We start from the raw sequence: 12,985 nt of genomic DNA, 5'->3' as shown, positions 1-12,985 counted from the left end.
ATTATGGGATACCAAAAGTGGGGTGATGAAGAGTGGCCACCTGAATGGATAATACAGACATATGGTCCAGCTACCTGGGCATAAGATGGGAGTTGGAGATATCGAACCCCAATTTGTATGTTGGATTGCATCATAAGACAACAAGCAGTTGTAGAAATCATATCTAATGAAACAGCAGGGGCCATGGAATTAATAATCAAACAGCAAAGGCAAACCAGAGCCGCAGTGCATCAAAATCGGTTAGCACTAGACTATTTGTTAACTGAAGAGGGAGGGCTTTGCAGAAAGTTTAACACATCTGATTGGTGTCTACAAACTGATGATAATGGGGATGCAGTTTTGGATATAGCCAGAAACATCTGGAAAATAGCCCATCTGCCAGTCCAAAAATGGGAATCTATAATGAATAAATGATAATTGGAAGAATTTTTTTTATATATACTGGTGGAAGAGGGCTGGATTTGTAGTGCTATGCAGAATAACAGGTCTAATCTTTCTTCCATGTTTGATCCCATGCTTTATTCAATTAATCACTTATGTAGTCCAAGACATGCAAATAATGACAGTAACCACCAATCCAAAGTTGGGAACCACAGGATGAAAGCAGAAAATTATGGTATTGAGAAAAGAAAAAGATGATGAAAACAAGGCATCTATGAAAAGTATCAGTATGCCAAAAGTGCAGAAGTGCAAAAGTTGTAGCTCAAGCCAAATACACTAAGAAAAAAAAATGGGGAAGGATTGTGAATTCTGTTTTTCAGTAAATTCTGTTTTTCACACCAATCATCTCTACATCTGCCAGCTCACTGCCACCTTTGACGGCCAGAATAATTTTGCCTACCCCCTTCTCTGAAGACATTTATGCTGTGGGACAGACTGTAGCGTTACATATACATCTTCCATCCCAATGAAGTATAGGAGCCATAAAACTACCAGTCCTCTTCCAAAAGACACAGATACAGAATGAATGAATAGTCTTTCTGATTTATTCTAGCACTTTGGTAGAAGAACAAGAAACAAGAAAAATGCCCTTGGCTTCTAAATCTGTTTTCCCTATTTTTGGAGTGGAGATGCTACAACCTCCTTTGAGATGGAAGTTGGAGGTAACCAAGAGCTATATCTCGTCACTAGTGCTACATCATTAATATTTAATGTTATAGATGAACAGCCCAATTATGCTGAATTAAATAATTTCGCAAGAGCCAAATTACGGGGCAACAAAAATATAATCTATTTAGCGGATTGGATCGTAAATTTTGCCAGCCACGAATCAAAGGAACAGGGCTGAGCCCGGGTCTCGACTCTGGGCAAACGCAGCTCTGACCCCCTGGCACATCAAAACTGGTGAGTTCACAAAGTCCATCCAAGTGAGTCCAGTTTTTATACTCTTTTTCTTGCCTGAAGCTACTTTTCCTTTGTCCTTTTCTTTGTTTGACGAGCTTTTCGATGTTTCTCCGTGTTGAAGAATCCTATCAGATGGGTAAACAGTGCCAAAGAATCCAGAGTCTTCTGGAATATTCATGTAGTCCTCTTGTTGGCTGTAGACTTCTGTCTCTTGCTCTGATAGTGCAGTCGCAGAATACATATTGCACATCCAAGAACACATACATGTGTAATGGAGTTTACAGGAATCCCCTTTTACATGCTAGTTACATTTTACAGGAATCCTTTTTACATGCTGGTAGGTTTACAGGAATTCAGAATACACATAACTCAGTTTATGGGAACTACCTGGTCTCTGGTTTATCGATGATGGCTAAGGGCCATGATGGCTCCGATGTTCCTGAGATCTGCTTGGAACTTCTACAGGAGAAGTTCCTCTTTACTTGCTAATTAGAGATTCTATTCAGTGGACACCTGTGTGAGCCACATGCTGATGAGGAAACCGATGTCTCAATTCCTGTGTAGGATTTTTAGGATTCCAAGTGCCACTGTCATGTTAAACCCCGAAACATAACTTTAATCTATATATATTTTGTATATCCCTTTTAGTGTTATATTTCATTTTTGCACGAATTTTAATATATCTATAACATTTAATTTGATACACTGCTCATCCACTGACCCTGAATCTGCTTCACTGCTGGTCAGAGTTTAAATGCTGACTCTGGCCTGAATCCCAGCACCTTCACCTGCCTACTGCAAACCATGGCTGCTGCATAGGGGAGCAGATTTCTGGGAGCCATCTTTTATGTCCTGGTAGTCCAAAGGCACACAGTGAACTTTCTCCACTCGTCCAAAAAGTGATCATAAATCCCCTGCCTAGGACTTCTGGATAGCATCATCCCTTCAGTGATCTGGAGGATTAAGGTCCTACAGCCTGGCTCTGGTTTCGTTTGGAAGGCAGTTTCTGTCTGGTGGGATCAGAGGAGCAGCAGCCTGGTGGTCTTAGCGCTGCAAGGATAACTGTAAGCTAAGGTTTGAGGAAGAGGGGATGCCCCAGGGCCTGTGCCCCTCCCTTCGGAGTTACGGTCGCAGCGCCATCAGTCAAGAGTTGAGGGGGAAGTGGCGCGGTGCCGGCCACCGCCCCCCCCGCTGCGTGAGGAAATGGTTCTCACGTGAGGGAGGCGGCAGCGCCCGGCTCACCCTGTCCGCTGCCCTAGGAGGAGGCGCCAGCGAGTCTGGGGCCGGCTGCAGCATGCCAACGAGCTTCACGGTGGTGCCGGTGGAGGCGCAGGGCGAGGAGCGGCAGCGGGGTGGGCAGCAGCGAGAGGAGGAAGATGAAGGCGACGAGAGGGACCGGGGCACTGGTGAGAGAGTGGCGAAGCGCTGGTGGTGAACGCGTAAAGAGAGCGTAGGCTCTTTGCGTGCGGAGGAGCGGGTCTGTGGCGGGCCGGCGGGCCGACGGAGAGTCCCCGAATACTGTGGAGGGGCCGCATCGCCTTTCTGCAGCGAGCGATGCCGGGGCTACCTGTCCAGGTGTAGAAGTGCGCTTCGCGAAAGGGCGAAAGTCTGGCGCCTGGGGTGGCTAAGAGCCTGTTTGTCTTTGTTTCCATTAGTCAGCGCCGCTGGCCGAAAGGAGGAAGTATCATGGGCGGCTCCAGCCAGGGGAGCAGAGCAGCCCGCGGTCGGGCGCGGCGCCTGCCCGGGGCGGTGTGGGGCGGTCAGTCCGACTCCCGTCTGCGACGGGAAGCGGGCGGAAGCAGCGCCGTCCACGGCGGTTTAACAAACGGGGAAAATACGTAGAATCAATCGTTTAGATTGGAAGAGACCTTGAAGATTAGATCATCAAATCCAACCATTAGGCTGTCTTAAAAGCTAACTGCTGTTGGAGCACACTGGAGAGAGTGTTAAGAGGCAAGATTCAGACCGTACAGAAGAGCACAATTTTACCTGCCTTGCTCCAGGCGTTTGTCCAGCTACGTGCTTTTGCATCAGACATAGCCTCTAGGGTTAAAGTAGGTGTTTGCTACGAGATGCCGTCGCGTTCGGAGCCTTGCTACTTGCTAGGCCTTGTTCCTGAAGCCTCCTGGGGGAGCAGAATCAAACAGGAGGTGGAGCTCGCATCGTGAGTGAGGGTCTGCTCAGGACAGCCCCTTATGCAGTGGCAGTAGTATTTCCTTGCCAGCGTTGCTGGGGAAATGAGTGATTCTTCACTTGCATGACAAGGCACTGCTGGGAAAGCAGTAATTCTTGTGTCTCTTAACACTTCCTTTTTCTGAAGCGTGTTGCAGCAGCAATGCCAAGTATGGTGTGTGAATCACTGCTAGCACTTCGAGAGCTAGTTCACATCTTGCACTTTATTCTGGATGCTTTATTCTGTAAAGGTTTGGGTGGGGGGATTAACTTTGTTAGATGACACAAGGTGAATAAATGGGGGTTTGTAAAAGGCATCTTATTTTTGTGGTACAGGTGACAGATAAATAAGGCTAATTCTGTATGATGTGGGATATGAATGTAAAGAGATAAAAACAGATATTTGACAAACTTAATATATTTACATTATTTTAGGAAGCTAATATAGTAAACCACCAAGCTGATACAGTTGGGTTATTTTCTTCCAAAGCTTTCTACTCTAAAATCTTACTTAGCCATTAAAGATATATAATACATATACTTGCCTTTCCCTTAGTATATTCAAATGATCACTAGGTATTCTAATAACTGCCTCTTCTTTTTCCAAACTAAATGCGATAGAAAAACCAAAACAATATAAGCTGTGACAGTTTAACGGTTTGTTTCTGACAATAAGCAACAACAACAAACAACTGTTTCTGTGACATCTGTTTGTACTAGATGGATGACTAGTAGTACAGCATTCATCGGGACAAATTTTGGTAGAAGAGCTAGTCAGAGAGGCATGGTGTATGGTGTTTACTCAGATGGCATGTCAAAATATTGAGTATATATACAGGCAAAGTTAGACAGGATTTGTTAAACTGCATGTATATATGAAGTACCTGAAAGGCTTGGAACATTTTTAAATCATGGGAAGGTGAGAGGAAGAGTGGAACTGCTACTTTCACAGTGGTTTATCACAATCCTAAAGGCCAGAGATTAAAAAAAAAAAAGTGATTTGCTAGTGTTACACTTGCAAGATATATTTAAATACTGTTATGGATCTGTATCAGTCAAGTGGATGAATTTATGTATGACTTCCTGTGTGTTTGTAAAATTGGAAGTTTAGAGCAAAACACTGAATAGGGAAGGCATTGATTTGTATATAAATTATAGGCAAAGAGCTCTGACTTCATGAAGATATTAAATGCTACCCTCTGACAGAGAGTTTTGGGAAGTGAAAGATGTACTACTTACTGTTGCTTTGGGTATTGTATGAAATTGTTAAGTTAATGCTCTATAATCAAATAATTGTTCTTGAGTTATTCTTCTGAAAACAAAAGAATTCTGAAATGTTCGTACTGCTAAAAGCTGCTGTAGTTAAGTCCATCTAAAAGCTTGCTGCTCAGAGAAGGACTCCTTGCCCTTCTCACTGCTCCAGCCTTGAGAAAAAGGCTAAGAAGTAAATGATTTCTTTCCTTATCCTCCTCTGTGCCTGGGTTTGCTTCCTTTTTCCTGCGCTTGACCATCAGACGCTTCACTAGTCTGGTTCAGCGTGCTAAACTGTGAGTAAACTAAACTGCTGCAGAGGTAAAAATCATGCTTCCCGTGTTTTTGGGTTGAGGTGAGTACTGCAGAAAGTGAGAATGGCTAGGGTTGTGTCAAGGTGAGAGGTGGGTGTCCTGGTTAAGGGCAAATTTGGGAGAGAACCGCCCCAAAGAGGCTCCTCTAGAAAAGCAGATTCAATTGCACCCCGCCCCCCCCCCCGACCCCCCCAACTGGTTTGGGAGAAAAACCTCCTTGGAGAAAAGTGGAAAAAACTGTATTAAACAATAAAACCTAAACAATATTAAACAATAAAACCTCTTGCTGCTCCAAAGAAGGTGACAAATTCTGAAAAAGTCCCCTCCCCGAGTTGCAGCTTGGCTCACTCAGTCTCTTATCTGTCCCTCTGGTGCTGGAAATGCCCGGCCCAGGGCTGGCCCTGTGAGCCACAGGTGTGAGCTGCCGGTGCTCTGCTGGGTGTTCGGTCCAGAGCAGGTTTAAACAGGTCCAAAGAAAAGGGAAAAAACCACAGTCCAGGGAACTCCTCTGCCTCAGCTAGCTAAAACTAACTAAAACAAAGGAGAGCTATGTCCCACTGTCTGTCCATCTGCAGACAACACAGTCCAGGAGCAGGAATGTGGAGGAGTGAGAGCAGTGTCTGAAAACAAGCTGCGTGCTTCTTCTCTCCCCGCTCCACTCTCTGGAACAAGTCTTAAAGGTGCAAAACTTATTATTCACCATAAACAGAACAGGACGATTTGGGATAAAAGCATCATATAGTCAACCTAGGACAGTGGGTAAAGCTGAGAGCAGAGGTGAATGTAAAAAAGAGGAGAATGGGAACTTCCTATTTGACTTATCGTTAGCCTATATAGCTCAACATGGTTTCTTGTTCTAGTTGTTTAGAAATCTAGCATGTTGTCAGTTTTGATTGAATTGTCTGTCTTAAAAACCAAGTAGTTTTTCCTTGACTGCACTAGTACCCTTTTTTTAAAAAACCCCAACCTACCAAATACATGGAAACCTGACAAACCTGTCCCATCAAATTCTGTGCTAATTTTTTTGAGGCAATCTGCTGTATGCTGTCTAGTCATTAGATCAACAGTATAGTAGTTTTGATTTTTATTAGCAAGGCACTTATCAATTAGTGCACAATTTTGTGCATTTATCCCCTTTCACACATTCTTACCTGATAATCATCTGTGTGGTAAAGGAATAACCTGGGATATTCTTGTTCTATGATCTGCACTCCTTCTTAGTAATCTGAAATTCCATAGCTTTGTATTTTCTGACTATATGATACTTTGATGTATGTGAAAGGAGGAGAAGACATTTGTGACTCCCTATGGGGCTGGACTGTAGCACAGTAGTACTTCAGAAAAGGCAGAATACTTCAAGTTAATGTGGTTAAGGGTGCAGCCTGCTGACTCAAATTCACAAAGTAGCAGAAAGAAGATGTGCCTGTGTCTTTTAATGTGTTTATAATATACTACAAAGAAAGGGTAGTCAGGAGATAGTAAATGGTTGAAGAGGAGTAGAAAATATGAGTCTGCAGACTATAAGGTATGAAGTTTTATAAGAAATTCTGGGCTTGATTTGTTTTGGGTGTTTTGTTTTTTTTCTTCACACATAGTTGTAGTGACTGTGTAGACAGACCTGCACACATTTTGTGAAGTTGATCAGTTTTATGTTCCTTAGGAGCTCTGTTTATCAGGTGTTTCAAGGCATTGCTAGTATTTTTAGCATCCTGTCACAATAGGACATGAAGTGACGACATGGACACTGCTGCTCTCCAGGTGAACAAAAAACAGGGACCTTTATTTTCTGACTCAAACATTTATAGTTTTCCAACAGTGACAGTGGTTTGCAGGGTGACAGTGCCGCCTCTCCAATGACACTGGACAGACCAACAGTCCATCAATTCTCTCCTCCTCCATAAAAGAATGCAAAACATCAGTTATTTACAGAATTGTGTGTGAGAAAGTTTGTTACAAGAATACAAAGATCAGAAGGCTTAGCAAAGTCTTAAAAAATCAAGGCGACAGCATCCCATAGTATTATTTACCTTTAAGCAGTTTCTTATTTAGAAACTAATGTGAGAACTAACTCCTGCAAATTGTTTTAAAATTGAAGACCCTCAAATACAAGGAATAGCAATAAAAAACCTGATCATCTACAAAGAAGCCATCATATAACTAATGAAGCATGGATGCTGTGAATTTCTGTAAAATGTTATTTATTGGAAAACCAGGGAATAGTCAACACAGCTCTGTGTGTGTGTATATATATGTGCAATGGAGGAAGATAGTTAATCTCACTGAGAAGTCCAGTGTATTTTCAGTCAGCTCTTCAACCTTAACAGCCACAGTTGACCATGCTTGCAGCATAGATGTTATGATCAGAGAAAAGTAGATTTTAGATGTTATTCAAATATTTGATCCCAGGAACTAGTCTGTTCCTATCACTGGCATCCATTTAACAGAATTGGAACACTTTTTATGAGTTTAAGGCTGGTACAATATGTGTAATACATTCATGCATAAACTAGAAAACAGTGACATATTTAATTTGAAAGAGAATGAACAAATTATGCTGCCAGTCTAAAAAGAAACCTTTATAATTTAAAAATATTTGTTTTTAAAAAGAGCTTACAAAATTACTAGAACTATATTTTAAAGTGTTTATCGGCTACATCTTAAGTAGAATAAATGCCAACAATTTCTACATAAAATCAGTGTTTAAAAACTAACTGACTTGCTTAAGGTCTGCTAATACATACAGATATCTTTTGGTGTGTAAAAGGTTTTTTAATAGTAGATAGGTCTTTGGAATAGGTTAATACTACTTGTTGCTAATCTCTACTGGTCTGTTTAGTGGATATATTTTTAAGTGAATTTATTTGATAGAAATAAAACTTTTAAAGTACTTATTAGATAGGGACTTGGGATGTTTCAGTGACCTGATCCTTCCCATATCACTAAGCAGGGTGTTTATTGCTGACAAAAATCCTTCAGCTTAATTCTCTTCAGAGAGTTCTGTGACTGTCATGTAGTTCGTATCACGTGCATGCCTCATGCTGCCTGAAGCCTTAATGACTTGTTTCAGGATTAATCCAATGCTAGTAAGAAACAGGATTTGAGGTCTTACACTAAGCTGGGAGGAAGGAACTGTCAGTTTCCTGTTTCAATTCTTGATACCTGAAGAATCATCAGAGGAGACTGACTTAATTTTCCTTAATCATGAGTGAGCAAGATTATGAAGAAAACGGGCCAAATCCAAGTGAGTCTCTTTACAAGACAATACTGTGGTTCTAATGTCTTTCTTACTGAAATAGGAGGTTCCTGTGCTTCCAGCCATATTTTAATGAATTTATAAAGAGCTTTTGCAGTGTTTTCATTAGAACTAAGTTGTGCTTGATGAAAATAGTAGCCTAAGTAAAGAAAAATCTAAGATTTAGCAATGTTGATAACATAGGTGATGGGTGCAATATTAGAATCATCCATTATGTAAAGAGGTTTATTTACACACTTTGTTCTGCATATCACTATAACATATAAATTGTGCTAATCATTAATAAAAATACTGCAAGAAATTTGTGATGTAGTAAATATATTTAGACATTAAATTACTAGAAAGAACCCAATAACATGAAACTTTGAGTTAGATTGCACTGAATTCTTAAGCCAATGTGACACAAAAATTGAGGCAAAGTGTGTTCAAACAAGTTTATGGATGCCTTTTTCATAATTTGCATTATAGCAAGATAGTGGCTTTTAAAAATTTTACTGTATTGTAGAACTCCAAGGTGGCTTTTAAAAACTTGACTATGTTTTAGAGCTCTAAGGAGTCCTCCAATATGTGGATTTGGATTAGAAGTGTTAAGACATCTAATTTATAAGATGCTATGACCTCTTTAGTTGCCTGCCAATCAAAAACTTGAACATACAGGAAGGAAATATGTATGATAGAGAAGATAGAATTACAGGTTTTGCCACAGGCAGCTTTCTTGGATGCGATGGTCATATACATCAGTTTTATTTACTTTTAAACTTTATGTATTTTTACCTTAAAAAGTTTTGTTACAGTAGCATTAAATGTTTTCTGTCGCTTGTGCCAACAGGATCTCATTTTCATACTCTCAGTTTGCAGTGACTTGTTCTTAATGTGACCAAATACTATCTGAATGAAAATGTTACTATTGTTTTTATTTAAAACTGTTACATTTCACCTGTATATGGCTAACCAGAACCTACCTCAAGGTACATGGACTGTGATTAAGAGTTGCCCTTTTTAAACTGTGAAGAGTTAGGACTTTTTTGTTAAGGGTTATTCCCCAACTGCAGTTCTGCTTTAGATAACAACATATAAAATTAGCAATTTCTAGTGGGAATCAAAGCTTTTCTAGTTTAACACATGTACTTGTTTGGAGAACAGTTATACATTATCATAGCCGAGCTACAGTATTTAAGGTCATGTTGTTCAAAAGTTTATGTAATTCTCACTCCTTTGAACAACACCTGTGCTCTTTTACCATATGAAAGCTATCTACCTTTATTTTTCAGATAGATGTTAAACTCTTACAGCATGTCAGGAGATAAAGGTGCTTGCTTTTTTGGACAAAACATGTTTGAATACAAAGGTAAACAGGACCATTAGGAGCATTACTTGGATATGAATCATGATGGCAGACATAGTGTGGGACAGTGAGGAAGCAGTGAATCTGGAAAGGATTTAGGGGTCAGACTGGAATAGAATATCATGAGCTTGGTTTAATGTTGTGGTAAAGAGGGCTAGCCTTATCCTTGGAGTAGAGGTGACGATTATACTTCTGTAAATAGCATTGACTGAGACTGGTGTTACAATGCTGTATTTAATTTTCAGAGTTTGATTTTTTTTTTTTTTTGGTTTTGTGTAACTTAAAACCTGTACAGAACGTTTCCATAAAAATAATTTGAAAGTTAGAAAAATGTTTTAGGAACTTTTTTGATTTTTCAATAGATAGGTTGAGATGATTTGAATAAGTATAGTTACTTTCACAGAGAGAAATTACTTGAAGTTGTTAAATTTGGAAGCAGTTACTAGGATGTTATACCTAGAAGTTTGAAATAACCAAATTTAAATAGAAATATGGAACAATTTGAGATTTTTTCAGTATTAAAAAATCCTTAAGCTTTACATAAATTAATAGGGTTTTTTCTTATTTCAGTTCTGAAAACATCAAGAGATGCACTGCTTGAATTTCAATATGATTTTTTTTAAGTTATAGAGCTTAGTGATCAAATGAAATTCATGAGCCTGCAGAAAGATGGGAAATTAGATTAGATAGTCAAATATTTTTGTTCTAATCTCTTGAACAGGCATTGCAGTGCAAGTTTAGGATCACTTAAATGATTGTTTCCTTGTCTACCTCGAGCCTTTCTCTGCCACTTTCTCTATAACAAGACAGCTGTAACATACATTTTTAATACTCTACTACTTGTGATTCAGGAGTGGGGAAGGAAGCAGAGGTGGAATTGTCATGAATGCTAAGGAAGTTGTTTCTGTTTGAGTAATTGCTCATTCCTACACTGATTGTCTCTGATGACAGCATATGCATTTATGTTCAATAGTTCAATTCCTGTGAGGAGCAGTAGTATATGGGGATGCAGAGGGGTGAGTAATAAGCATGAGAGGGGAATTGCAAAATTGTTACGGTTTGAAGTGACTTCTGGAGATCATGTAGTCCAGCCCCTTAATAAGAGGGCCACCTTATTGGTGAAGGTGGCATCTGCATGCTTAACCTCTACTGTTGGGTTCTGGTTTACACTGTATAAAATGGGCCAGTTTGGATCAGCTTAGAAATTTTCATCCGTTAACATACCTTAAAAGTAATCTACATGTTGGTGTTTGTGAGGATCACTACTCTGAAACTTCTAAAGAATATGAATTTGCATACCGTGCTGCCTTTTGTGTCTGTGACCAGCACTGAATTGTGATGCGCAAAAATTTTTACCTAAGATTTGTTTGGTGTGGGGAAGTGTTAATAAAAAATCATCTGATGACATTGTCAGAACATGTAAAGCTAGAACAGCTCTGGTATAGTTTGTGATAATTTTTGTGGGTTACACTGCATTGGCATTTGGGGGACTGGTGTGTATGGCCACAATGCAAATTGTGATGATCTGCATCAACACAATGAATATTACCTTGAGACATATCTCCTACCTTCTCTACTTGTAGCTTTATGTCTTGTTTACAAAAGAAAATGTCGTTGCAGCTAATTTCCATTCAGATATAATCACTCATCACAGTGCTTGAGTATCTGTAGAAATCAAGAGTAGGGTTTTTTGCATGTCCCATCAACATAGCAAATACCACACAGGCTTTTAGGAAAGGTATATTAGTGTGAGAGACAACTGCTCACTTTAAAAATTTAAAAAGGCTTATTAAACTTTAACAAAAATACAACAGAAGGACTAAATAAAGAAAAAGTTGCCGTGCTGGAAACTGCCTTCATGGCTGCCTACCATGTGGCCAGTTCATCTTCAAGATGGGTGCCCCGTCTTTAATACCCCTGGGGGTTGCATCATCCAGGCCTGGCCCCTCCCAAAGTCTGTCAGTCAGCTCTTCTTTGCTGTTTATTGGTGGAGACTGCTTTTTGTAACTTGATTGGAAGGTCAGGTGTTGTCATGCCATGCCCCCTTAGCAACAAGTGTTTCTGTTCTCAACTGCCCCATGTAAAGGGCACATGTGCACGCCTTCCTTCTGCCTGTCCTAGACAACCCAGGCTGTCTGATGGCAACAATACAGAGTAGGGAGAACAGAGGTCATCTAAACTACAATAACATAACTATAGGTTAACAAAGCTTCTCTTAATTTTCACACAATATTAATCTCCTAATTTCAAGAGCCAATCATCTCATTATCTATCTATAACAATTAGTTATGGCTTTAGTTTGTCTACTGGTCCAGCAGTAAGCACAGAATTGTGCTAGGCTATATGAACATTCTGTATCAGATTAAAAATTGTTATAATAATTTTGAAAGTAGGTACAAGGGTAGAAAGATAATTTTTAAAACTTAGGCTGTGATGACTTAGTTGAGTGACATGGAGTATGACGTCAACAGGCAAATTTTTTCTGTGTCAGAAGACACATGAAACATACCATAAGCAGACCCAAATAAGGTGTATTTTGGTTATTCTATTTTGCCTTTTTTGTGGTCCAAAATGAAATACTAGTCTAGATTTAAGATTTTTGCCTGTAAAACCTCATAAACTGAGATACTTTCAGAAATCAAGCAACAGAAAGTAAAGATTTTTGGAGTGCTTCGATTGCCAAAACTGGATTTCAGAAGAAATGCAGCTTAATGATATGTCTGAAACTACATTGGAAGTTCTAATTTTTATTTTATGCTTCACTCAGCTCACACTTGAGAAGTGTTTAAGCAGACATAATTTCAAAGAGACCTAAGGAAAAGGTAACTTGCTTGTCAAGCATTGGAATGGGCTGCCCAAGGAAGTGTCTGAGTCACTGTCCCTGGTGGTGTTTGAAATATGTGTAGGTGTGGTGCTTAAGGACACTGTTTAGTGGTGAGTTTGGCAGTGTTTAATGTGTGGTTGGGCTCAAGGCTCTTTTCCAACCTACATGATTCTGTGATTTGACTATCTTAAAGCTTCCTCATAGAGTTCAAGGGGATAAGGTTAAGATAAACCATAGATGACTTAAGACTTAATAGTGAAATGAAGTACTTACTTCTTTTGTGTTCCATGTTACCTCAGTAGAACTAACTGAAATAGCTTTTTCTATTGTCCACTTGATGCATGAGGGCAAGATTTACAGCATTTGTGCAAAGTGTTAATCGTGTCTTAATTTAGTTCTGGTTTTCTTATGAATCATTTCTTTTCTATTAAATCTTCTTTTGAAGAAAGAATGAGCTAAAGATTGAAATAGTTTGTTTGGTT

The 12,985-nt window shown here is 39.6% G+C and overlaps 1 protein-coding gene across 8 annotated transcripts in view; it reads left to right on the top strand.

The window, feature by feature from the left end:
- The first annotated feature begins 677 nt into the window (after positions 1-677).
- The window catches only part of LOC119697367 (solute carrier family 12 member 7-like), a 76,886-nt gene continuing 64,578 nt past the window's right edge, over positions 678-12,985 (top strand). For 2 of the 8 annotated variants that reach the window (XM_038128079.1, XM_038128073.1), the window contains exon 1: positions 682-2,750. In XM_038128079.1, coding sequence (XP_037984007.1) covers positions 2,435-2,750 — 316 coding nt within the window. In that variant the 5' untranslated portion in view covers positions 682-2,434. Of the gene's footprint in view, positions 2,751-4,995; positions 8,323-12,985 lie in introns of those variants that run through there. The other 6 variants (XM_038128078.1, XM_038128080.1, XM_038128074.1 and 3 more) reach the window with 6 other exon arrangements.

The sequence above is a fragment of the Motacilla alba genome, chromosome 2 (assembly GCF_015832195.1).
Source record: "Motacilla alba alba isolate MOTALB_02 chromosome 2, Motacilla_alba_V1.0_pri, whole genome shotgun sequence".
Classification (NCBI taxonomy): domain Eukaryota; kingdom Metazoa; phylum Chordata; class Aves; order Passeriformes; family Motacillidae; genus Motacilla; species Motacilla alba.
The sequence above is the reverse complement of the archived record's forward strand: the minus strand, read 5'-3'. Positions and strand labels throughout refer to the sequence as shown.